This window comes from Papio anubis, chromosome 11 (genome assembly GCF_008728515.1).
Source record: "Papio anubis isolate 15944 chromosome 11, Panubis1.0, whole genome shotgun sequence".
NCBI lineage: Eukaryota > Metazoa > Chordata > Mammalia > Primates > Cercopithecidae > Papio > Papio anubis.
In genome coordinates this window covers 125789334-125817201 of record NC_044986.1, presented here as the reverse complement: position 1 = coordinate 125817201, position 27868 = coordinate 125789334, and the positions used below count along the sequence as shown (strand labels likewise).

At 38.1% G+C, this 27868-nt stretch overlaps 1 protein-coding gene across 19 annotated transcripts in view; it reads left to right on the top strand.

Moving 5' to 3' along the window:
• ZMYND11 (zinc finger MYND-type containing 11) overlaps positions 1-27868 on the top strand; it is a 118130-nt gene that overhangs the window by 27444 nt on the left and 62818 nt on the right. For 16 of the 19 annotated variants that reach the window (XM_021942992.2, XM_009213862.4, XM_009213852.4 and 13 more), the window contains exon 2: positions 16075-16209. In XM_021942992.2, the coding sequence (XP_021798684.1) occupies positions 16094-16209 (116 nt within the window). In that variant the 5' untranslated portion in view covers positions 16075-16093. Of the gene's footprint in view, positions 1-16074; positions 16210-25580; positions 25697-27868 lie in introns of those variants that run through there. The other 3 variants (XM_009213856.3, XM_031652573.1, XM_009213853.3) reach the window with 1 other exon arrangement.

The window sequence follows — 27868 nt, the reverse complement described above, 5'->3', positions numbered from 1 at the left end:
GTATTGTTTGGTTTCTTGCCTGAGCCTGAGATCTGGAATTTGGCTGTAGAGAGGGAATGCCAACTATTTTTGATTGATTATGTAGCGTTTTGCCTAACACCGTGTTCCCCTCACACCCTACTCCAGCTTAAAATCCCTTCAGTTGCTGTGTGTTGCTGTCATGTTGCAGTCCAAGCTACTTATTGTCAGCTTTACATTCTGCGTGATCTCATCTCAGTATGGCTGTCTTCTGCTTTTCATAGTTCTGTTCACCACATTCCACTGTCCTTTCTGCTTCAAACATACTGAGTTCTTTCTCACTTAACAGCTTTGCATGTGCTTCCCCTTTGTAAGGCTAGCTCTCTTTCACTATTTAAGTCTTTCCTCATGTATACTCTCCTTGACTTCCTAGGATAGGCAGGGTTGGTTAGGTTATGCTGTGATACCAAGCGACCTCAAAATCTCAGTAGTTTAAAACAGTGATTGTTGCTCATAATATATGTCCATCACAGATGAGCTGGGAGTTCTGCTGTCATTTGTCCTCATTCTAGTATGTAGGCTGACAGAGCAGCCACCAGTTTCGGAATGGTATAAAGAAAAAGAAAGCATAGCAAATCATAGTGAGCTTTCTTACATCATCCGTTGTACAAGTGGTATAAATCCCTTTTACTCAGATTCTGTTTGTCACATCCACACATGGCCTCGCCTGATTTCAGTGTGGTGGGGAAGTGCATTGTCCTAATTAACAGTGCATTTTGATTTAACTAGAAATTGGAGTATGACTTTCTCGAGAAGAAAAAAGGAAGAATAGTGTGTGTGTGCTGGGGAGGTATATGTGAAAGAGATTAATTGACTTAAGTAGGAAGATAATTACATAAGGGTAGGGTTTGTAAATACAGAGGTAAGACCCAAAAAAGAAAACTAAAATAGTTGACAGTGATTGCCTTACGGTGGCAGGAAGAGGGGGTAGGGGGTTTGGGATTATTTGATTTTTGAAAAATCATGTGTATATAGTATTTTAATTAAAATGACAATAAAACTTAAATAATCCTCGACCTTCATGTGACCTCTCATCTGTCTCTTTCCAGCTACTGTTCCATCTACCTCCTTTACTTTTTTCAGTCATTCTTCTGGAAGGAGTTCTCTTCTCTATTTCAGTTTCTTCACCTGCCACTTCTTAACCCACTCCTATCCGGTTGGGGTGCTATTATTTCACTAAGACAGCTCTTGATGAAGTCATCAGTGACCAACATATTGCTAAGTCTAGTGGATATTTTCAGTTCTTTCTGCTTTTTGACATCCTAGCATTATTCTGTACTTTCTGAAATCTTTTTTTTTTTTTTTTTTTTTGAGATGGAGTCTCGCTCTGTCACCCAGGCTGTAGTGCAGTGGCCGGATCTCAGCTCACTGCAAGCTCCGCCTCCCGGGTTTACACCATTCTCCTGCCTCAGCCTCCCGAGTAGCTGGGACCACAGGCGCCGCCACCTCGCCCGGCTAGTTTTTTGTGTTTTTAGTAGAGACGGGGTTTCACCATGTTAGCCAGGATGGTCTCGATCTCCTGACCTCGTGATCCGCCCGTCTTGGCCTCCCAAAGTGCTGGGATTACAGGCTTGAGCCACCGCGCCCGGCCTTTTCTGAAATCTTGCCTTCACCGGACTTCTGTAAGACAACTCTCCTAGATTGGCTCTTAGTTCTTAGGGGCCTAGGTCGCTTTCCACCATATTCTTTCCTGGGGCAGTCTAATCTACATTGATGGTTTCAGTTACCATGCTTAGGTGCCTCACAGATCTTCAGCATATATTCTCAGCTCACTAGCTCTATCTCCACATACCTACTTAACATCTCCCTTAGATGTCTAAAAGACGCCTGAACTTAGTCTGCCTAAAACCAAACTCAGCACACACATACATATACCACTGCCTTCTGCAAACTTAGTCTCCATCCCAGATTTCTTATCTCAATTGAAAACACCCCAATGTAACACCCTGTGAAAACCGGAAATCTAAGCATTATCCTTGACACTCACCTCTCCCTTATTCCCAGTCCAAAATTAAGTTGTGATATCTTTTCCTCATTCTATACCCTGTAGCCAGAGGTAACTTAAAAAACCCATTATTTTCTAAAGCTCCCATTGGTCTTGCATTCTTTTTGCAGCTTTTCCTCAATTCCTACTCTCCTCTTCCTCATTTCAAAACTTACTCCAAAGCTACAGTAATCAAAACAATGTGGTATTGGAATAATATAGATATGTAGTCTAGTAATAATATAGATTTATAGTCTAGTGGAATAGAATTTAGAGTTCAGAAATAAACCCATACATCTATGGCTGTTGATTTCTGACAAGGATGCTAAGTCCACTCAGTTGGGAAAGAATAGTCTCATCAACAGATGGTGCCAAGATAACTTGATTTCCACATGTACAGAATGAAATTGGACCCCCTACCTCACATCACATATAAAAATTAACTCCAGATGGGTCAGTAACCTAAATATAAAAGCCAGAACCCTAAAACTTTTCAAAGAAAACAGTTTAATCTTCATGACCTTTGATTTTGCAGTGGATTCTTAGGTATGACACTAAAAGCATGAGCAACAGAAGAAAAAATAGTTAAGTTATATTTTATCAAAATTTGAAAGTTTTATGCATTAAAGGACCTTATCAAGAAAGTGTAAAGACAGTCTACAGAAGGGAAGAATGTTTGCAAAGCTTGTATCTGTTCCTGGATTGGTATCTAGAATATTTAAAAAACACCTACAGCTCAACAGCAACAAAAAGACAGCCCAATTAAAAATGGGCAAAGGACTTGAATAGACATTCTTCCAGACATATATACATATCCAGTAAATACATGAAAAGGTGTTCAACATCATTAGTCCTTAGAAAAATTCAGGTCAAACTCACAATGAGGTAATTACATTTACTTAGATGGCTGTGATTTTTTTAAAGTGAAAAATGGGAAATAATAAGTGTTGGTAATAATGTGGAGAAATTGGAACACTTGTACATTGCTGTCAGGATTGTAAAATGGTGCAGCTGCTTGTGAAAAAGAGTTTACTAATTCCTCAAAAGGTTAAATGTAGAATTTATTACATGATCTGGCAATTCCACTTCTGGGTATATGTTCCAAGGAATTGAAGGCAGACCCAAGCAGATACTTGTATGCCAGTGTTCACTGCAGTCTCATTCACAACGTTTTTCAAAAGGTGGAAACCACCCAAGTGTCCATCAACAGATGAGCAGATAAACAAATTGTAATTTATCCATATGGTGGAATATTCTTCAGCCGTAAGAAGAAATAAAGTACTGGTACATGCAACAAAATGATGAACCTAGAAAACACACTAATTGAAATAAGACAGACACAAAAGGACAAATACTGTATGATTCCACTCATGAAATGTCTAGGCATATTAATAGATATAGAAAGTGGATTTGAGGATGTCAGGGGCTTGGAAGAGCAGAGAATGGGGAATTATTACTTAATGGTCTGTAGTTTGGGGCGATAAAAAGTTTTAGAAATAGGTAATGGTGATGGTTGCAAAACACTGGGAATGTACGGTAATTAGTGCTGCCAGATTGTGTACTCAAAAATGGTTAAGATGGCAAATCCTATATTAATATATATTTTGCTACAGTTTTAAAAATAATATAATGTTCCAAAAACCACTGAATTGTACACTTCACATGGGTGAATTGTATGTGAATTATACCTCAATAAAGCTTTTTAAAAAATAAAAAGGGTAACAATTTTCTCACCCACCATTTTGTTTTGTAGACTGTTTTGTCAAACTGAAAAGTCCTGAAATATCCTTTTGCATTTACTAGTATAACTAAAAAGGTAATTAAAACATTTTTTTAAAAGTGAATAAAGGTTTCACAATGACCTGTTTTGCTGTCAGGAACCGTGATCAATGTGTTGCATAGCAATATTTCCCCATTCTTAATCTGATGTACTTTGATCCAAACAAACAGAAAGCTACCAGGAGATCCAATTCTGAGGGCTCTGTATTGCCAGTTATCCATGTTCTGTGACTGCCACATGTGGAAAGTGTACAGCAGGTTGTCTTGGGGCTCTTGGGGGAGTATTACTGATCTTTACTTAAGACCTGGTAGTTAACCATTTATTATTATAGACTAGATTTTTTTCTCTTCCTATTTTTTAAGTTTTTTTAATGTGGCAAAATACACATAATATAAAATTTATTATCTTTATCATTTTTAGGAGTACAATTTAGTGTATTTAAATGCATTTATAATGTGCAATTCTCACCATCATCCATCTCTGTGATTCTTTTTGTTTTGTGAAACTTAAACTCTATACCCATTAAACAATAACTCTTGATGCCCCCTGGCAACCAACAACTAATTTTTTAATATCTCAGGTTTGGCTGGGGAGAGTATTGAATCAGTAAGTATTTATTTAGCATCTATTTTATGGTAAAAGTTATTAGGGGCATGAAGAAAGTTTAAAATACGAGATGCTTTGAAAAACTGACAATACTGCTGGGCAGACAGTACTATATATGCAATAATTGTATAGGAATCACAATGATAACATGGCATTTATTATAATTATACCTTGGATATATGTAGCTTATACATGCAAGTTATAAAGATAATTGTGGGGCACCAATAAAAGACCAAACACTTTTAACTAATGCTAGGATTGATAAGAATTTAATATATAACGCCAGGCATGGTGGTATGTGTACCTGTGTCCTTCGGGAGGCTGAGGTAGGAGGGATTACTTGAGCGCAGGAGAATGGAGTCCAGCCTGGGCAACATAGTAAGACCCTGTCTCTTAGAAGAAAATTTAACGTATGATTAGGGAGGTATCACATTTTGTTGGAGAAGAGAAAAATCCTTCAGTGAATCACACTAGCTCAGTGGTTGCTTCTTCAGGGAAACACTCTGTATTTTCATTTAATGCCACATTCAAAAAGTAATTCCATGGTTTCCAGCCTGGCATGGAAGGAGCTCATAAGTAACCATGCTGTCCTAACCACAAGTAAAGAGCTGAACAAGCAAAAATAATAATAATAAACAAAAAAGCTCTTTTAGATCCATCAGGGAAGTGAAGCCGTGGGGCATACTGCTGCACCGAAGATTGCAGACAGATAGGTGGGTGTAAAGAATCACAGCTTATCAGGGCAGAAACCCACAAGCAGAAACCTCTGTGGGGACCAGTGCCGGAGCAGGAGAGGCTGAGCTGTAATGGATGAATCGCTAGATGCACAGCATGGACAGCTCTGAGAGTTAGAAGCTTCAGAGGGACCCAGTCATGGGGGACGGCTGCCACAGTGTTGAATTTTTACCTCCAGGAGCTTGACCTCACAGTGAATATTGGAGAAAAATCTCCTTGTGCTTCTTGCAGCGGGAGGGGGAAAGGGATCATTTTGTGATGTAAGAGCTTTCTGTTCTTAACAAAGCCTACCCTCAGGAGACATGGTTTTACCGAAGCCTAGCCTACCTGGGGGAAGGGAAATACCTAACTCCAGCCTACTGTAGCTTTCTACATGGGGAAAGGGAAATATACAATCTCAGCCCCCTCCAGTCATCCCGTCCCACCTAAGGGGGGAAACTGCAGCCCTGGTGAAGTTCAAAGTCCAGTGGCACAGGCTGTCTAAAGATTAAATCGTAGGGTTAAGAAGGCTTCCCTTCCCCACACCTTGCACTATGTTATTGAAGGCCTATTTAGCAAGGTTCCTTTTACCCAGTACATCACGTTCACCTTTCAGCAGAAAATTACAAGAGGTCTACTAAAGCAAAAACCAGCAGTGTGAAGAAACTGAACAAGCATTAGAACTAGAGTCAGATATGGCAGGAATGTTGGAATAATCAGACCACGGATTATTAAAAACTGTGATTAAAATGCTAAGAGTTTTAATGCCAAAAAATAGGCAACAAGAATAAATGGACGATACAAGCATAGAGATGGAAATTCTAAGAAGGAACCAAAAAGAAGTGCTAGAGATAAAAAACACTGTAACAAAACAAAAAAACCTGTGGTGGGCTTATCAGTAGACTGGACGTGACCAAGGAGAGAATCTCTGAATGTGAGGATATGACAACTAGTAATCTTCAGAACTGAAAAGCAGAGAGAGACAAGTCTGGGAAAAAAGCAATTGAGAAAAGAATATTCAAGAACTACAGGAAAGCTACAAAAGATGTAACATATGTGTAATGGGAATACCAGAAGGGAAGAAGGAGAGAAAGGGACAGAAGAAATATTTGAGTCAAGAATGCTTGACAATTTCACCAGTATCAGACGCTCCAACCAAAGATCCAGAAAGTTCAGAAAACACCAAGCAGGCTAAATGCCAAAAATATTATACCTAAGCATACCATATTCAAATGTCAGGAAATTAAACTCGAAAGAAGCCAGAGGAATAAGCACTTTACCTGTAGAGGAGCACAGTTAAGAATTACATCTGACTTTTTTTCAGAAACCATGCAAGCAGGAGGAGTTGGAATGAAATAAAGTGTTGAAAGAAAAAACCCCACCAACCTAGGATTCTGTATCCAGTAAAACTGTATCTTTCATAAAAAGTAAAAATACAGACTTTCTCAGACGAAATTAAGGAAATTTGTTGCCTTGTAATGTTAAAAGAAGTTCTTCAGAAAGAAGGCAAATTATTTCAGTTAGAGACCTGGATGTAGATGAGGAAAGGAAGATCATTCAAGAAGGAATAAGGAAAGATAAAATACATTTTTTTTCTTTCTACTAACAGATAATTTGTTCAAGGCAAATTATTTCAGTTAGAAACCTGGATGTAGATGAGGAAAGGAAGATCATTCAAGAAGGAATAAGGAAAGATAAAATACATTTTTTTTCTTTCTACTAACAGATAATTTGTTCAGAACAATAATAGTAACTGTGTATTTGATTGTGTGTGTGTGCGCTTATGTGTAAGTAAAATGAATGACAGTTTATGTGTAAGTGAAATGGCACAAGGGACTGGAGGGAAGAATTCAGAATATTTTGTTATTATAAGGTACTTGCACTGCCCATGAAGCAGTATAATGTTATTCGAGAGTGGACTTGGGTTAATTGTAATGTGTGTTGCAAACTCTGGGGAAACCACTACAAGTAGTAAAGCAAGAAGTATAATTGATGTGATAAGAAAGGAGAGAAAATTGAATTGCATAAAATGCTCAACTAAAACCACAAAAGGTGGGAAAAGTGTGGAAGACAGAAATAAGAGTAACAAAGTCAAACAATAGAACATAGTGACAAACATGGCAGATATTAATCTAATTATATTAATAATCACTTGAAATATGGCCTAAACACAGCCATTAAAAGACAGAGATTGTGAGAGCGGATTAGAACACTCGACCCAACAATGTCTTGACTGCCAGAAATGCACTTTAAATACACAGATTGAAGAGATAAAGAATATAGCATGGTAACACTAATGAAAAGAAAATCAGAATAGCTGTATCAGTTTCAGACAAAGGACTTCAGAGGCAGGGAAGTTATCAGGGATAAAGGTGGGCAGTATATAGTGATAAAGGAGTCAATACTCTTAAGAAGGCATAACAGTGTCTAATGTGTATGCACCTAACAACCGAGCATCAGAATATGTGAGGCAAAAACTGATAGAACTCCTAGGAGAAATAAATGAATCCACTACTATAGTTGGAGATATCAATACCCCTCTAGCAAAAATAGACTGATCTAGCAGGCAGAAGGTTGGTAAGGACATAGTTGAACTCAAAAACATCAATCAACTGGATATAATTGACATCTATAGGTTACATTATTCAATAACAGCAAATCACACATTCTTCTGAAGGTCACACAGAACATTCACCAACATAGACCACGTTCGATGCCATAAAACAGACCTTAATAAACTTAAAATAATAGAAATAGTATATCTGCTGTCAGACCACAATGGAATGAAGAGTGAAATTAATAACAAAGATAGCTGGAAAATCCCCAGATATATTGAGATGAAATGCACACTTCTGAATAACAGGGCTCAAAGAATAAATCTTGAGGAACTTTTAAGTATTTGGAACTAAGTGAGAATAAAAATGGTTTGTCAAAATCAGGTGATCTTACCAGTAGATACAGAAAGAGGATTTGACAAAACCCAACATTCTTTCATAAAACCTCCCAAGAAACTAGGAATGAAAAGGAGCTTCCTTGACTTGTTAAAGAGTATCTACACAAACCCTACAACTAACATCATACTTAATGGTAAGGAACTTGAAGCTTTTCCATTAAGATCAGGAACAAGGCAAGAATGTCCCCTCACCACTGCCTTTCAACGTCATATGGGACGTCCTAGTTGTCTTACTCTATTCCTGCTGCTATAACAAAATACCACAGACTGGGTAATTTATAAATCACAGAAGTTTATTTCTCACAGTTCTGCATGCTGGGAAGTCCAGGATCAAAGCACTGGCAGATTCATGTCTCGTAAGGGTTGCTCTGTTTCCAGGATGATACTTTATTGCTGTGTCCTCACATGGCAGAAGAGATGGAATGGCCAGGCAGGTCTCTGAAGCCTCTTTTTTAAGGGCATTAATCCCATTCATGAGGGCAGAGCCCCCAGGGCCCAATCACCTCCCAGCCTCTCCACATCTGAGTGCCGTCACCTTGGGGTTTAATTTCCCACATAAATTTTGGATAAACGAAAACATTCAAACTGCGGTACTAGCTAATGCAATAAGATAATAAACAGAAATAAGAAGCAAATAGATTGGGAAGGAAGAAATAAAACTGTCTTTGTTGGCAGATGACATGATCATTTATATAGCAAATCCAAAAGAATTAACAAAAAACTCCTGGAACTACTAAGTGGTTATAGCCAGATTGCAAGATACAAGGGTAATATACAAAAATCCATCACTTTCCTATTTATCAGCAATGAACAAGTGTAATGTGAAATCGAAAGCATATTATTTACATTAGTACCCCTGAAATGAAATGCTTAGGTAGAAATCTAATAAATTGTGGACAAGATGTATATCAGGAAGACTGCAGAGCTCTGATAATAGATATAAAAGATTAAATAAATGATTCAATATTCCATGTTCATGGATAGGAAAACAATATTGTCAAGATGTCTCTTCTTCCCACTTTTATGTACAAATTCATGTAGTCTCAATCAGAATACCAGCAAGTTATTTCATGGATATCAACAAATTGATTTTAAAGTTTATATGCAGAGACAAAATACCCAAAATAGTCATCGTAATATTGAAGGACAAAGTCTGAGGACTGATACTACCTGACGTTGACTTACTGTAAACTTCAGTGACCAAGACAATGTGGCATTGGTGACAGGACAGACAAATAGATGGAACAGAATAGACAACCCAGAAATACATAAATACAGTCAGTTCAACTTTTACCAAGGAGCAGAGGCAATACCTTGAAGCAAAAAGCCCTTGAGGAAATGGTGCTGGAACAAATGGACATCCACTTTCAAAAAAAAGAAAAGAAAAAGAAAAGAATCATCTAGGCACAGACCTTACATCCTTCACAAAAATTAACTGAAAATGAATCAGGGACCTGAGTGTAAAATACAAAACTGTAAAACTCTTAGGCAATAGCATAGGAGGAAACCTAGATTACCTTTTGTGTGGTAATAATGTTTTCGGTACAACACTAAAGGCATGATCCATGAAGGAAAGAATTGATAAGCTGGACTTCCTTAAAATTTAGTACTTTTGTTCTGTGAAAGATAATGTCAAGAAAGCGAGATGACAGGCCACAGACTGGGAGAAAATAATTGCAAAAGACATATCTAATAAAGGACCATCAAACAAAACATAACAAAGAACATCTAACATTAAATAATAAGAAAATGGAAAACATGTTCTGGAAATGGGCAGAAGAGCAAAGGTGGGAGCATCACTTGAGGCCCGGAGTTGGAGACCAACCTGGGCAACGTAGAGTAATCCTGCCTCTCCAAAACATTAAAAAATAAATGAGCAGGGCGGCTGGGCGCGGTGGCTCAAGGCTGTAATCCCAGCACTTTGGGAGGCCGAGACGGGCGGATCACGAGGTCAGGAGATCGAGACCATCCTGGCTAACATGGTGAAACCCCGTCTCTACTAAAAAAAAATACAAAAAACTAGCCAGGCGAGGTGGCGGGCACCTGTAGTCCCAGCTACTCGGGGGTCTGAGGCAGGAGAATGGCGTAAACCCAGGAGGCGGAGCTTGCAGTGAGCTGAGATCCGGCCACTGCACTCCAGCCTGGGCCACAGAGCGAGACTCCGTCTCAAAAAAAAAAAAAAAAAAAAAAAAAAAAGGGCATGGTGGTGCATGCCTGTAGTCCTAGCTACTCTAGAGTCTAAGGCAGGAGAATCACTTGAGCCCAGGAATTTGAGAGTATAGTGAGCTATGACTGCACTGCAGACTGGGTGACAGAGTGAGACCCTCTTTCAAAAATATATTTAAAAAAATTTTTTTTAAGGGCAGAAGACCTGGCTGGACATCTCACCAAAGAAATACGGATGACAAATAAACATATGAAAATATATTCAATATCATATATCATTAGGAAATTTTTAAAAATCAATAAGGTATCACCACACACTTATTAGAATGGCCCAGATCCAAAAGACTGACAATCCCAAATGTTGATGAGGATGTGGAACAACAGAAGTGCTCAGTCATTGCTGGTGGAAGTGCAAAATGGTCTGGTCACTTGGGAAGACAGTTTGGCAGTTTCTTATACAACTGAACATTTTCCAACCATACGAACCAGCAGTTACACTCCTTAGTATTTACCCAAATGAATGGAAAACTTATGTGCACATAAAAACATGCACATGGATGTTTATAGCAGCTTTGTTTTGATTGCCAAAACTTAGAAGCAACCTGTCCTCGAGTAGATGAATGGATGAACTGTGTTATATGCAGCCAGTGGAATATTATTCAGTACTAAAAAGTAACAGTCTATCAAGCCATAAAAAGCTATGGAGGAAACTTAATGCATCTTACTAAGTGAAGGAAGCCAACCTGAAAAGGCTACATGTTGTTTGATTCCAACTCTGTGACATCCTGGAAAAGGCAAAACTATGAAGACAGTAAAAAGACCAGTGGTTGCCGAGGGTTAGGGGAAGGAAGGGATGAATACGTGAAGCACAGATGATTTTTAAGTCAGTGAAACCTTTCTGTGTGGGTACTACAGTGGCACATACTTGTCATTCATACATTCGTCAAAACCCATGGAATGTGCACCACCAAGAGTGAGCCCTCATGTATACTGTGGACTTTGGGTCGTAATGATACGTCAGTGTGGGTTTGTGGATTTTTAACAAATGTATTGCTCTGGCGTGGGATGTTGATAATAGGGGAGGCTGTGCATGTGTGGGGCCAGGGAGTATATGGAAACTCTGTATTTTCCATTCAATTTTGCTGCAAACTTAAAATTGCTCTAAAAAATAGTTCACTAATCATAATTTTTAAAAAGTAATTCTTCCCAGCACTTTGGGAGGCCTAGGTGGGCGGATCACCTGAGGTCAGGAATTCGAGACCCAGCCTGGCCAACATGGTGAAACCCCATCTCTACTGAAAATACAAAAATTCCCCAGGTGTGGTGGCACGTGCCTGTAATCCTAGCTTAGCTACACGGGAGGCTGAGGCAGGAGAATCACTTGAACCTGGGAGGTGGAGGTTGCAGTGAGCCGAAATCATACCATTGCACTCCAGCCTGGGTGACAAGAGCGAAACTCCGCCTCAAAAACTAAAAAATACAAATAAAAAACTACAAAATATAATTGCATATTTTTCTGATTTGAGTGTAGAGGGACTGCTGATCACAAAAGCAATGATAAAAGAATACATAGCTAGATTTCAGTAAAATTTAATGTTTATTAAGAGGCAAAGAGGAAAGCATTTTATGGATGAACCTAATGTGAAAATTAATATATAACTGGGAAAATGGTATGAAGAGACAGTGAAAAATAATTTTAAAGTGCCAATAGACTTTGGGAAAAAGTAATAATATTTGATGCAAATATTTGAAAACATTTTATGCAATGTACTGATAAAAAACCTGAACCTACCACCAGAAGTAAAAATCAGAACCTATTTGGTGTTTTGAATTCCCATACTGTGCTCCTCCATCTCTTTTCCCTGCGCCCTCAGCTGTTCTTGTTAGCTATTGTGTTTATCATTTCCTTAAAGCAGTTTTCACAAATATATATATATCACCAAGCAACATCTTGTTTCATTTTGAATATTCCTAAGCTTTTTTCTGACATGATTTCTCCTTTATTCTCCCTTTTGCACTCACCCGAGTTTGTGTAGAAGTAGTATGGATATAAAATGACACTTCTGTAGACTGTGGAGATTGCAGTACATATGGATTTGTTGGGATGGAGAATATCAGTATCACCTAGGGGGGTATTAAAGTTACTCAGAAGTTTTTGCTATTTTTTATTTTTATTTTTTTAACTACAGGCTTCTTGAGAATCATGGTCTACTTTTACCAAAAGGGGCCTGTTCCATTCCTCAAATGTGCTGGAGCAGAACAAAGATTGAAGACTGTATTAATGATCTCCACAGAGTCTTCTGATCTTTCTTTTTGATGTCTCAATCTTTGATAAAACATAAAGAAAGGTACACTCTGGGCTCTTGTTATTTACATAACAACTGAAAAAATTGAATTTAATAATTTTATATTGAAGGGTTAGTATGTTCAAAACTGCTAGGCATGTTGAAAAACATGAGTTATAAAAATGAATAAGATGTATCTTGTCTTAGTTGAATTAAAACAGTTCTTTTGAGGAATTTGTAAGTATTTGTACAAGCAATACATTTGTAAGAGATGTATAAACAAATTGCTATTAGAATACAAAGGACAATTGAGTTTTATTTGGTTTGATTCCAGGAGAAAAGGCTGGTCAGGGAAAATTGCATTAAAGTAAATCCTAGAAAGGACAGGGAAATTTGTAATAATTGGTAAGGGGCAGGGGAGAACATTCCAGGGAGAGATAACTGCATAAACAAAGGGATGGAGGTGTGACGTTTGGGAGAGTAATTGGGAGCTGTGGGCAGTAATGCAATATGCACTCAGATAAGGATGGACTGTAAGATTTGGTTTGGCCATATCAACAAGGACCTTAAATAATCAGCTCTCTGTACCCAGGATTCCAAGACTTTCTTTTTACTGATGAACACCCAAAGTGCTGTTCTTTTCTTATATATCTAGTCACATCATTAGTCATGTTTACTGGATGAGAGGAGGATTTTTGTCCATTTTGCTTATTGCTGTATCCCTAGAACATAGGAGAGCACCTGGTGTGTAACAGGCATACACGAATTATATGTTAAATGAGTGAATGAATTTAGATTTCATATGAAAGGATAATTTTATGGTTGCACTTTAAAGAGATCTTGCCTCCATAGGTCAAGTTGTTTTTGGTAGCTTTATAATATGCCTCAAACTTCATTGTATTTCTCTCACTTGGATTTGTCTTTCCCTGGCATTTTTTGCAATGTTCTGCGTGGGCTCTTATAACTAATGATCATCCTCCTTATAGTGCACCTGTATTACAAGGTATGTTTATTTTCTGTGACTTGATTCAGGTAGTTCTCAAATCTTTGATTTTTAACTTTACACCTGCTTTTCTGAAATGTAGCATTGCTTCATTCTTTAATCTTGATTTTAATCATTTCTAGGAATCTGTGACATCACTTTTAGGGTTTCTGCTACTTAGTCCCCACTATATTCTTCTGGTTATGTTATATAAATAGTTATATTTACTATTTATTATGATATTATTTAAAAATGTTAGCTTTGCTGTTAAATTTAACATTTTACATTTTTTTATAGTTCTGAATAAATTATTCATATTCTTACATATCATGAATTGTGAAAAAAAATTTGCAAATTGAATTGTTACCTATAGCTATTTGTATTATTCTTCAATGTTTGCTCTAGAAATTATAATATACATCCTTAATTTATGATAGCCTCCCTTGAATTAACATAATACTACTTGCATAAAATGTAGGAGATTTATAATAATATATTTCTACTTACTCCCACTTCCCTTCCTGTGTGTTTTGGTTGTTATATATTTTATTTCTACGTGTGTTTAAGCCTAATGACACCTATCTATTTTTATCTTTGCTTTAAACTGCCAGTTATCTTTTAAAGAAATTAAGAAAGGGAAAAATTGGCTTTTACATTTTCCTACACATATTTACCATTTTGCAGAGCTCCTCATCTCTTTGCTCAACTTTTACCTAAGTGAGAAGTAGTGTCTCCCTTGTCTGAATTTTTATAGTACATATTGTGGACCATTTATATGTCATATATGACCTTACAGTTAGTTCCATGTGTGTATGTCAAATTTCCTCTGCCAGTTTTAGAGTATTTTTTGGCAAGGGTCGCTGTTTATACAGTTTTAACTACTTCATTGTGTCTAGCACAGTGCCTTATATAAAGTGGACACCTGTATATATTTTTAACTATATAGGAATAACTGAAACTTTGTTCATTTTTCTGAGTATTTGTATAATCTCACAGGATTGAGTTGTATTATTACAGTTCACCATTAGATGTCACTTTCTGACATATGGTAAATCCTTCAATGAATTCCTTCCATTAAGGCTTATCAAATTCTGAAAGTTGGTGCTCCAGTACAAGTGCACTTCAACAGAGAAATTTTTGTACATTTTAAAGTGATTACTGTCTAAAATGGAAGTGTTCCTAAGTTACAATTTTTGTATTTTAGTTATGTATAAAGTTATACAGAACCAACTGATATTCCTAAAGTTTTCTTTAGAACTTGAATACTGGTATTATTTTTTAATTATTTGCCCTGTGGAGCAGCTTGGAACTATTAGAAGTAATAGTGTGAGAATATTCAGGAATACCTTTAAACATGTTCAAAATGTATTCTGATGCTGGTGTAATTCTGAAAAACATAGGAGCCTGGCTGACCCAATTTTCTCAAGATAAGTTTTGGTAGCAACTATAGAGTTTATTTGTGTTTGTCTGAGAAAGTGGGGGAACTGAGTGGGCTGTGAAGAAACACAGAGGTAGAGAAAAAGGAGATTCCTGTGGCTGTCTTGGCCAGTCATGGAACACAGCAAAGTGCTTCCCTCCCTCATTCTCCAAACTTAAAATATAGGAAAGGGCAGATCAAGGAGATTTCATCGATCTCAGAAGGCTTAATGTTCACTGTATATTCTAGAACCTAGATTTTAAAATCAGCATGATAGCATGTATGATCTAGAGAGATGTTTCAGTGGGTCCTCAATGCTAGGATTCATGACGAAGGCTTACCAGATGCCTACAGACGCGTCTCTCCATGCTGAGTTCAGAGAATCCTCTGTGATACTGCTGTTCTCTGGACATCCAGGGTTTAACTCTTTTTTCTCCCCATCTTGCCAGGAGACAGCAGGAAAATTATTGGGAGGTGTGGTGGCAATTTTCTTCAATTCATCTAGAATACTAAAATTTGAATAAAATAGCAATGCTGTTTCCTAATAGTGTAATAAATACCCTCCGAAACTTACACCTAAACCAAGAATGTTACCATTCTTCATCATTTGTGACCTTCTAGTGTTCTGTCCCTCAACCTTTCACATCTCATCCCAGAAGTAACTTCCTTATACTTAATGTTCATGGTTTGATTTTAAAAAAGAATGTTGTTTTCATGTATCTATGTATGTATATAAAATTTGATTAAGCCATGATTATAATAAACCAAAGTACCAAACAACTAGAATATTTAAATTCCATTTTGTATTGATCAAATTACAAACAATGTAATGTCAACAAAGGAAGTTTTATCTTGCAGTATTTCTGTGTTTTAGGATAAACCTAAATGCATTTTCTAAAAGTATATTGGTATGAAGTGACCACTTCTTCTTCTTGGGGTAACCTTTTTAACTTTTTGGCTTTTAGAATGTCATTCTTCATGATGTAATGAAATGAATGATACTTTATATGAAGTAACTGGCGATGTGGATGGTAGAAAAAATAGAAAGTGGGCAATACTGCATACTAAGTATAATCAATAGTTGAGAGGTCCTGATAATGTTATTCGCTTATATTGATAAATCATTTTGTAATCTGTTTTTTGTTTCCCTTATGTTTTTATTACTGCAGCTAAAGAAGTAAACAGGTCATGGCACGTTTAACAAAAAGACGACAGGCGGATACAAAAGCTATCCAGCATCTTTGGGCAGCCATTGAGATTATACGGAACCAGAAGCAAATTGCCAACATTGACCGTATTACAAAGTAAGTAAATTTAAACAAAAATATTTCTGTAAAATTTCATAGAAGATTTTGGGGGAAAGGCCAAAAAATTTTTCATCTGTTATGCTAATCAACATGTATTACAAAGAACTGAAGACACCTTTTGCTTTGCAGGAATATTTACTTGTTAGAAAAACACAGAAACATACAGAAGCAACTTGTGTTTAGAAGTTTCATAGAAAAATTAGATAAGGAAAATATCACTATATACTATTTATAATAGTTTTTTAGTTAACAAAATTTTTAGCTCTGTTTATTGATTTATTTTGAGATGGAGTCTCACTCTGTCGCCCAGGCTGGAGTGCAGTGGGCTCACGAAAACCTCTGCCTCCCGGGTTCAAGTGATTCTCCTGCCTCAGCCTCCCAAGTAGCTGGGATTACAGGCACCCACCACCACGCCCAGCTAATTTTTTGTATTTTTAGTAGAGGCAGGGTTTCACCATGTTGGCCAGGCTGATCTCAAACTCCTGACCTCGTGATTCACCTGCGTCGGCCTCCCAAAGTGCTGGGATTTACAGGCGTGAGCCACTGCACCCGGCCAGAGATTCTTTTATTAAAAACACCTTTAGTGAATCACTTTTGTGTAGTAAAGCTATCTAAAAACAGTCTACTGTTCATTACTAATTTTAATACAGGATAGGTGTGGTATGTGTAGTAACATCTTACTACTTTATAGCCCACTAACAGAATTTTCAACAATTTCCTTCTGTATTTTAGAAATCATGTTAAATAAACATTCAGTTTTAAAGAATAAAATTATCCACCCCCACCCCCTAGATTCTCATGCTATTTATATGGGTAGACAGATCCAGGATACAAAAAAAAAAAGAAAAATCAAAGTACTTTATGAAGCTTCTATTTACATGTTGTATACTAATTATAAGGGAGTCTTCAGTTAGGAACTTGGTTTTGTTTTGTTTCTCTGGGTATTCTTAAAGAAATAAAGCTAAATTTATCTTTTTTAAGTGTTTGGAATTTTAAAAATAATTTAGAGAAAATGTCTTGATGCTTTAGAGAAAATGTCTTCACATTCTTTAGATGCTATGGGTAAAAATGGAGAATGGGAGTAATTTACAAAACTCAAATAAGTGCTTTTTTTTGACCTTTATTAATAAGTAATAAAATTGAGTTCCATGTATTTTTGTCCTTTCCCTGTGTGCTGGTGAAGATTACAAAGGCTACTTAGCGATGGGTGCAGTGGCTCACGCCTGTAATCCCAGCACTTTAGCAGGCCAAGGCTGGTGGATCGCCTGAGCTCAGGAGTTGGAGACTAGCCTGGCCAACATGGTGAAACCCCATCTCTGCCAAAAATACAAAAATTAGCCTGGTGTGGTGGTGTGCACCTGTGGTCCCAACCACTCAGGAAGCTGAGGTGGGAGAATCACTTGAGCCTGGAAGGCAGAGGTTGCAGTGAGCTGAGGTAAGACCACTGCACTCCAGCCTGGGTGACAGTGAGGCCCCCGTCTCAAAACAAAGAAACCCAAAGGCTAAGAGGGAAGAAAAAAGGATATAGAGAAGGGGTGAGGATATATGTGGCTCCAACTCTGCACTCGCCCTTGGGGTATTTTAAAGCTGACTGTGTACAACTCCTTGCTCCTATAAGATAGAAGAAGAAAAAAAAAAGATAATACTATGTGAACAATAAGAATAAAATAAATAGTACATTATTTTAATTATTATGTTTTTAAATAAAGCACGTAATTTGAGGTATGATAACTAAATGCAAATGATGTTGATGTAAAACATTTTTAAAAAAACAGTGCAAAACAGTATTTCCTTATGGTTGAGATTTTTAAAAAACCATTCTTTATATAAAAATTGCTTAGAGAAGAATGTTTAAATAAAATACTTTTCTTTGGATTCAGCTTTTTAAATTAAAATCATGTAAACATGACAACTATTTCAGTTTTTCAGATGACTTTTATGCATCTGTAGCATCTTTCTCTAGAAGCTTCAGGGACATTTCTCTGAGCAGCTCTCAGAATCTCCCAGTGTGATGTTGCTGTCAGATTGTGACCACCTTCTAACCTGGGAGTGAGAGAATTAACTCCCACAGTAATGCGGTGTGTGCATGTGACCACCTTCTAACCTGGGAGAATCTCCCAGTGTGATGTTGCTGTCAGATTGCACCACCTCTAACCTGGGAGTGAGAGAATTAACCCCCACAGTACGTGTGTGTACATGTGACCACCTTCTAACCTGGGAGAATCTCCCAGTGTGATGTTGCTGTCAGATTGTGACCACCTTCTAACCTGGGAGTGAGAGAATTAACTCCCACAGTACGTGTGTGTACATGTATACACATGTTAAACTGTAGTAAAAGACATGGAGATTATTAACAAGATTGCCTACATCTCATTTTGCATTGTGTATGATTGATAAGCATTCTTTTCTCTCCTTTCTTCATCAGCGTAGCTTTAATTGATGCCAAGGCTTATTTTTCTTCATGCTGTAAGGTCCATAGTTTTACAATTAAATATGAATACATTTATTTACCTACCAGATAGTCTTGGTTTTATTAGTTTCATCTAAAGATGAAAAGAAAGAAAAAGAAAGAATCAGAGGTTAAGTGCTTAAGACTGGGTCCCTGTGTTTCCTCTGCCTCATCTCATCTGAGAGGTATGCCATGTTTGTTTTTATTATGTGGCTCAAATCAGAGCATCCTGTACTTCCTTCATAACATTAATCACATTTGTCATTATTTCCCTGCTAGACAGCTCCAAGAAAGAACTGTCTAGAAAATTGCCCAATCCGGCCAGTGCCTTTGCTTCTTGGCTGATATTAATTTCCTTGTTTGTTAAACTTGCCTAAGGTAAGTTAGGAAGTAGCAATGCACTATGACAGGAAGTCAGATCTTTTGCTCTAAAGCCTAATATTCCTATTCTGTACTCTCGATAGGTAAATACTTTTCAAGCCTTAGATTCATTTTAAATCAAGTTGATCTACTTAGTCAAGTCCGAACATAAAGATATCTTTTTTTTTTTTTTTTTGAGACGGAGTCTCGCTCTGTCACCCAGGCTGGAGTGCAGTGGCCGGATCTCAGCTCACTGCAAGCTCCGCCTCCCGGGTTCACGCCATTCTCCGGCCTCAGCCTCCCAAGTAGCTGGGACTACAGGCGCCCGCCACCTCGCCCGGCTAGTTTTTTTGTATTTAATAGAGACGGGGTTTCACCGTGTTAGCCAGGATGGTCTCGATCTCCTGACCTCGTGATCCGCCCGTCTCGGCCTCCCAAAGTGCTGGGATTACAGGCTTGAGCCACCGCGCCCGGCAAGATATCTTTTAAACTTTAAACTTTTAAACTTTAAGGTACTGAAGGCTGTAATAGAGTCACTGTCAAGAATGCGTATTAGTCGTTAAGTTTCATTTCTTATTTTGACTGATGAGTGATGCCATTATAAAAAAAGCTACATAGGTTTTGTCAAGCATTAAAAGTTGTGGGCTTTGGGGTGACTGGCTCTTAGCCTGGTACACCCTAAACACTCTAATTTACTTCTGTATAATGATTTAGTTCTGCTTGCTTTTGTTCTTTAATCTCTAGGTTTCTCTTCTTTTTTGTTGTTGTTGTTTTTTTTTTTTTTTTTTGGAATTGATTGAAGAAACCCGGCCATTGGTTGTGATTTTCCATAGTCTGGCTTTTGCTGATCGCATCCCTATAGTCTAGTTTAACCTGCTGCTCAGTCCTTTTTATTTCATGGAGATTGATAGCTGCGTCTGGTGGCTTGCAGGAGGGGGCAAGACTATTCCATGGGAGTGGTCTGTTCTATCAGGAGACACATGATGTCAGTTGTTTCTCGTTTTGTGATGTACATAGCAATTGATGCTAGATCCAGTAACTCTAATTAAGGACTGCCAAATGGTAATCATCCAATCTATCTTTCCTTTTTTAACTGGACTACTTCTATAAGGACATAGCTTCCCATCATCTGCTATTTGGTTACCATGTGGTATGGTTCATATGGGAAAAGTAGAATAATTCATTCTCTTTATGTATTTAGCAGATTTTAAAATAGTATCCTTTCACGGTAACCAATCAGATTTAGAAACAAATTGCCCTTTGGAATTCATGCATTTAATTACATTTCGTGTGTTTCAGTCCATTTTCAAAATACCCTTTATTGATGCTGTCTTTGACCAGCCGGAGCCTCTGCAGTGTTGGCTTCTGAACTTCTTTCTGCTCGTTACGGAACAAGATGCTTCGGGATCCTCTTGTACATATCCTGCCCCAGGTCTGGAGCCACTGATTTCTCCCAGGTGCTCTGGTTCCTTTTAGTTTTAAAATGTATTTTAAGAGCACTTCCTGGCTACTCAGTGTCGCTACTGGGTGGGTCTCTTTCTAGGCCTTTGGACAGAATTATGAAATGCACATACTTTTAAAAGATAAAAACACCTCCTGAGTTCATGCTGATATTTTCCATTGAACTTTGTGGCTACTGGGTTTTATTTACTTAGCTCGTCTATCTAAAATCTTTATCTACTTTCTGACATGGTGAGAATCATGGTTCTCAGGGACGTCATCTGGGATAAAATTTTAGAATTTCATGTAGTCAGTTATTTTATGCAACATTAAATACACAGCTATTAGAATAAGAAAATCTTAAATATTCTATATACCATGTATAGTTATGATTATGTTATTATTTTCTTATCTACACACATCCTTATTTAGTTTGGAGCCTCTCTTAGTGTGTTGGATCTTCTTTTCCTGTCTTCTGTATTTGTACTTTTCTATTTAATTCATCTTTTTTCTTTTTGATTTTTAGTATGTTCCTTCATTGCAACCTCTTTTTTGTAACATTATCTGGTGTATATTCATTTTTGTGTACCCTCTAGTTTAGACTTCACCTCTGAAGTGATTTTTTTTTTCCATTTACTTCAAATGTTTAACTGAGAATTCTGAGTTTTTCTTCTGATTTATAGCTTGTTTACCTTGTATCATTTTCTTCATGTCTTTTCTCATGTCTTGAGACAGTAGATTCTAGCTTCCTTCTGTTTTGTAGGCTTATCTTTCTGGCATGTTTCTAACCATCAGGATGTCATTCTGTTCCATGTGCCATGGTCATTCTCTGTTGGTCATTCTCACGTGAAATCACTTTTCCTAAACTTGTGTCAGGGCAGAGTGGTTCTGAGAACTCTTTCCAGATTTATGGCTTTAAAGTTCTTTTTACGCCATTTTTACGAAGTGCTAAAAGTAGAGCTTAATTTTTCCTGAGATTTCCCAGATTTTTCTCCATCTTTTCCCCGGTTTTTTGTGGAGTCACCTTTTCTTATACTGAGGGGCTTTTCAACTGATTGCAGCAGTATTTGTTACTTTTATTTGTAGCCTTTCTGTGTAATACCGGGCTTTGTCCTGGAAGGGAACTGTGACTGCTTAATTTTGAGTGTTTGTAGGCCCCATTAAGCTCTAGCTCCTTAAGAATTTACCACAAATTCATGAATTACCGTGAATCATCTGCAAATGGGAGTGTGTAAAATCCAGTTTCAGTGCTATTATCAAGTGGGCCTACTGTGCTTTCCAGTGTGTCTCTGTTGGGTGTTTTACCCTCTTATACTCTGTTCCTTTAGTATCTGTTGTGCTTCTCTTTCTCCTGTAAGAGTGTCAGCACCAATCAGGATTGTAGCTCTCAGAGACTTGTTCTCACCTGCTCAAATTTTGGAATGCATAGGAGTTCTCATGACCTAATTTTGTACTGCGTATGCTGTCCAAGGGCATTTTGCTTTGTTTTATTTGGTATTCTTCCAGTAACTCTGTCTAGTAGGTTTGGGGAGATTTAAAAACTATGTTGATCGGGCGCGGTGGCGCGGTGGCTCAAGCCTGTAATCCCAGCACTTTGGGAGGCCGAGGTGGGCGGATTACGAGGTCAGGAGATTGAGATCACAGTGAAACCCCGTCTCTACTAAAAATACAAAAAATTAGCCGGGCGCAGTGGCGGGTGCCTGTAGTCCCAGCTACTTGGGAGGCTGAGGCGGGAGAATGGCATGAACCCGGGAGGCAGAGGCGTGCCACTGCACTCCAGCCTAGGCCACAGAGCAAGACTGTCTCAAAAACAAAAAACAAACAAACAAAACCACAAAAAACTATGTTACCATCATCATCATCCCATCTCACAACAATCTTGTGATTTTTCTTTAAAAAAAAAAAAATGGGGGGTGCCGGGCAGTGGCTCATGCCTGTAGTATCAGCACTTTGGGAGGCTGAGGTGGATGGATTGCCTGAGGTCAGGGGTTCGAGACCAGCCTTGCCAACATAGTGAAACCCTGTCTCTATTAAAAATACAAAAAATTAGCTGGGCGTGGTGGCGGGCACATGTATTCCCAGCTACTGGGGAGGCTGAGGCAGGAGAATCACTTGAACCCGGGAGGCAGAGGTTGCAGTGAGCCAAAATTGTGCCATTGCACTCCAGCCTGGTTAACAAGAGTGAAACTCGGTCTCAAAAAGAAAAAAAAAAGTTTTTAAAGGCACAGGATATTTTCTGAAGTTCAAAAGCAATAAATAATTCCTTCTGACAAAGGTAAATCAAAGGCGTGTTCTCCGTGTTTGTATACTGCACTGGACACATCAGAATAAATGGCAGCATCATATTCAAACACACCATCCTTTTTTTTTTTTGAGACGGAGTCTCGCTCTGTCGCCCAGACTGGAGTGCAGTGGAGCGATCTGGGCTCACTGCAAACTCCGCCTCCTGGGTTCACGCCATTCTCCTGCCTCAGCCTCCCCAGTGGCTGGGACTACAGGCGCCCACCACCATGCCTGGCTAATTTTTTTGGTATTTTTAGTAGATACAGGGTTTCACTGTGTTAGCAAGGATGGTCTCAATCTCCTGACATTGTGATCCGCCTGCCTCGGCCTCCCAAAGTTCTAGGATGACAGGCGTGAGCCACCGCGCCCCGCCAGGATTCTTAACATAGCAAGACTTGGGTTGCAGTTTAAAGAAGAAATTCTGGCCAGGCGCCATGGCTAAGGCCTGTAATCCCAGCATTTAGGGAGACCGTGGCAGGCAGATCGCGAGGTCAGGAGTTCGAGACCAGCCTGGCCAACATAGTGAAACCCTGTCTCTACTGAAAATACAAAAATTAGCCAGGCATTGTGGCGCATGCCTGTAGTCCCAGCTACTTGGGAGGCCGAGGCAGGAGAATCGCTTGAACCTGGGAGGCGGAGGTTGTGGTGAGCTGAGATCACGCCACTGCACTCCAGCCTGGGCGACCGAGCAAGATTCCGTCTCGGAAAAAAAAAAAAAAAAAGAAATCCCACGAGTTGAATTTGTGGCCATTTGAAGGATTTAAGTCTCAGATCCTCATAATTAATTAAATTGTTAGGGACTAATAATTTTCTTATCTCTGTAACAAAATAGGAAAACTTACCTGTTCTAAATGTTTATTCCATCTAATTGTGATGGTATTTAACTTTGGAGTTCCTAACAGTAGTCACCCATTAGTTGTCACGATATCTCCCCAAGAAGGAGAGTTCTGAGTCTTTTCTTCCCCACATTCTTTTAATTTTCCTTTTAAAAAAACTGCTGGTGTCAGCTAGGAGCAGTGGCTCATGCCTGAAATGCCAGCATTTTGGGAGGCTGAGGTTGGGGGATCGCTTGAGAGTAGGAGTTTGAGACCAGCCTGAGCAACATAGTGAGACCCTATCTCTACAAAAAATTAAAAAATTAGCCAAGCGGGGTGGTGCGTGCCTGTAGTCTCAGCTTCTTGAGAGGCTGAGGGAGGATCGCTTGAGCCCAGGAGATCAAGACTGCAGTGAGCTGTGATTGTGCCACTGCACTCCAGCCTGGGAGACAGAGTGAGACCCTGTCTCAAAACAAAAACAAAACAAACCAAACCTGCTAGTCTTGTATCCAAGAAGGTAGTAGGGAAGGTACTGTAAGTTAGATAATCACTGCTAAGATGTTTTGAATATTTCAGATATTTAAAAACCATACCCAAGATAAACTTCTTTAACAAGCTCCAACATTTTGGTGTGGAAAATATTAAAAGGGTCAGTCTGAAATCAAAATATGTAAATGTGGTTAAGTCTGATTTTTGATTAACAATGAAACTGTCCCTCTGATTTAAAGCTATATTTACAAATTTGACTTAATGATAATATGAAATTCTATAGATGACCTCATTTGGGAGCTAAATAAGCACAAATAAATTTTGGCCTGTCAGCGAAAACATTTTACATTTTTAGAAACTGGAGGATATTTGTGATGTTTAAGCATTATAAAATGGAAACAAATTAGTCATTTTATCATAAAGAAGAAAATGCAGTAGTAAGTTGAGGGTTATGTGTGAAGATAAGCATAGGCAATAGTAGCTTCTCTTTTCAGTTTAAATGTCTGTAAATGCTGAATTATAGCTAGCACATGTGAGTTAATCAGTTTTGTGTAATTTGAATAGGTATCATAATAAACTTTTGAAAGTTATTTAACAGTAATATTAAATATTTATAAAATATTTTTATGCCTAAGATGTTAGCCCTCATTTTACACATTATACATCAAGAAGTAAAGGATGAAGAACTATGTAACAACAAAATCAGTAACAGAAGTGACATTTAAACTTTTAATTACTGACTTTCCCAATATGAGGCCATGTGCTGTGGTTCACGCTTGTAATCCCACTACTTTGGGAGGCTGAGGCGGATGGATCCCTTGAGCTCAGGAGCTTCAAGACCAACCTGGGTAGTGTAGTGAGACCCCATCTCTACAAAAAAATACAAAATTAGCCGGGTGTGGTGGTGTACGCCTGTAGTCCCAGCTACTCGGGAGGCTGAGGAGGGAGGATGGCTTGAGCCTGGAAGGTTGAGGTTACAGTGAGCTATGATTGTGCCACTGTGCTCCAGCCTGGGCAACAGAGTGAGACCCTGTCTCAAAAAAAAAAATTTCCCAGTATGATTCATAACTCATTGTCATGTTATTTCTCTAGATGCCATGTCTATTTTAATATCCATTAAAAACAAGTTACATATATCACTTCCTTTTCTTCCTTAATCCAAACAAATTACTCACATCTGATTTGGTCTATTATGACTTGGCTTTAGAGGTTTATAAGAATTTTAAGTAAGACAGTTTAAAGACATACTTTTGAAATAAGTACAGTTTTTATACTAGTCTCTGCTGGCATTGTTGGCTAGACTGTGTGATTGAGGGAGGTTGGCTTGTTTATTATGGACTACTAGAAAAAGCAATTGAAGTATTTGACCTATATGTTTCCTTCCTGTCTTGGGCAACTTTAATTTTGTGTTTCTAGCGGTGATTACACTGTGACTAGGATGATTAAACTAACATTGGATTGGTAGACTAGTCCCATTCAAGTGAATATTTCAGATTAGGGCATCAATTAATTACTTGTATTGCTTACTTTAGGGTCAAACCCCAGTTAGAAAATGTGACCTCTGACCTCTTGTGACATATTTGGCATTGAAATTTCTGAGTTCTCCTGGAGTTCTTCCTGTCGCTACAGATATACATAAACCCGAACTGTAAGTCCTCTTCGTGTGTAGGTTGCGTTTGAAGTTTCAACTAGGTACACATTATTTCTTAAGTTAAATTTTGCTATGTCTCACTGTCAATTTCTGTTCCTTCACTGGAATTATTGGAGAGGAAGAGAATAGCCATTGCCTAAGTTACTTCTTTGGAAATAAGTTCATTTAAAAAACGATTGATTCGTATTATACTGTTCATGTAATCCCAAGGATTCTCCACAGAATTGCTCGTTGTATTCTCATTTCCATCTGTATTGATTTAGTGTTTCTTACATATCTTATTATGAAACCAGATTGGCAGGTATACTGTTGTTATTTTATTGTACTTTATACAATAATGGCCTTACAGAAGAAGTAACTGATTCTGAAGAAGTATAGTCCACAGTGAGTTTTTTTCAGGATGCCAAATTCTTAGGACATTCACCTCGCCTTGGGTTGTTGTCTAGCTGTTTTCATGTATTTCACATTTCTTTGTGTGTCTATGAAGGAGACATACAAGGCACATAAAAGTATAAGACAGTAGTACAAAATAATAGGAGGGGTCAGTAGCACAGATTGGAGTCTATCAGTTTACAACACTATAGGCCTTATTTGAGGGGACAGTCACTGTGAGAATGCTTGGGATGCATCGTGAAGGGTACAGAAATAGTTAGGTCTTGATAGTTGGATGGGATTCGACAAGGTAGAGAGGCGAGTCAGAGCATAGACTATCTGGATCAAGCAGAGGGGGACTGTAGGGCTTAAAGAAAAGTGGATAAAAAGGCAGAAAGAGTTAGACCAGCAGGATCTTTAATGCTAGCATTGAAATTTTTATCCTGTAGCGAGAGGGGAATAGCAAATATTTTTTGAATGTAGAAATGGTAAAAGTAAAACAGTCATTTTTTTCTACCGCGGCTGGATTGACTTGAGTCTATCTGTTCTTCTCTATTCTGGCCTGGGTTTTCATCCTTATGACTTCCTTGCCTGTTTTTCCAGTCCCCAGCTTTGCTAGTCTCTGTTTCTTCCCATCGTTGGTGTTAGAGATGCTTTTCAAAAACATCATCAGGATAATGGACCAATAGGTCCACTGTTGCAAACGTTTTTCTGCTGCCCGTGAAGTCCACATTCCTGTGCAAAGGTGTTGCTGTCTTGGCCTCCCTCTTCTGCACACCCTCCTGCAACTCCCCACTCTCCTTATGCACTGGCTGGGCTCTCGCAGGCCCTCAGATCTGTGTTTCCCATGCTCCGCCTGGGACGCCCTTCCCAGGCTTCTCCTTTCGGTGTTATCTCCTGACACCTTTAAGTCAGCCTAATTCTATCAGTTATTTTTCTAAATTTTAGGTCTGATTGTGGTCTTAAAATTCTGTTTTGATTTCCTCATTATTGATAAAGTCCAAATACCTGAGCAAGGCATTTGTACAAAGCTCTTTACAGTGAGACCCTGACTTTTCTTTCTTTTTTTCATACCCAGCGTCTCCCTACTCAGTGTTCCATCTAATGAGACTGTTCTCAATTGCCTGAGTACTTTATGGATTCTTCATTTTGTGTTTTTCCTTCATCAGTGGACAAAATCATACCCATTCTTTTAGGATCCAACTCAAATCTCCTTTGAGATTTTTGAGACATTCCTTATTCAGACCCATTTTCCTTTCTCTTTGTTTCCTTAGTAATATATACACACACACATATATACACACACACACACACATGCATACATATATATTATATATTATATTGTGTGTGTACATATATATGTATATATACACATAGATGTGTATATATACACATATATATCTAAAAGTAATATATATACACTATTTGATTTTATTATTTATTAGTCTCTTAGGATCTTTGAAGAGCATTCTGCATCCTTTCGATGGTGAGCACCTTGAGGGTAGAGTATATATATTTTCTCTCTTTGTAGCTTAGTGTGAGGCACAGTAATTGGGACTTTAGTAATAATATTCAACTGTGTAAACTGTAGAAGTGGTTTGAAGGAGGGTTATAATAATTGATAACATTAGTCATTTTGTGAAAAGCACTGACTTTATATAATTATTTAATTTTCACAACAACTCTGTGAGGTATGTTGTCATGAGTCTCATTTTGCTGAAAAGATAAAGCTTAGGAAGGTAAAATGGATGGCCCAAAGTCAGTGGCAGAACTAAAATTTTAATACAGGTCTCTCTG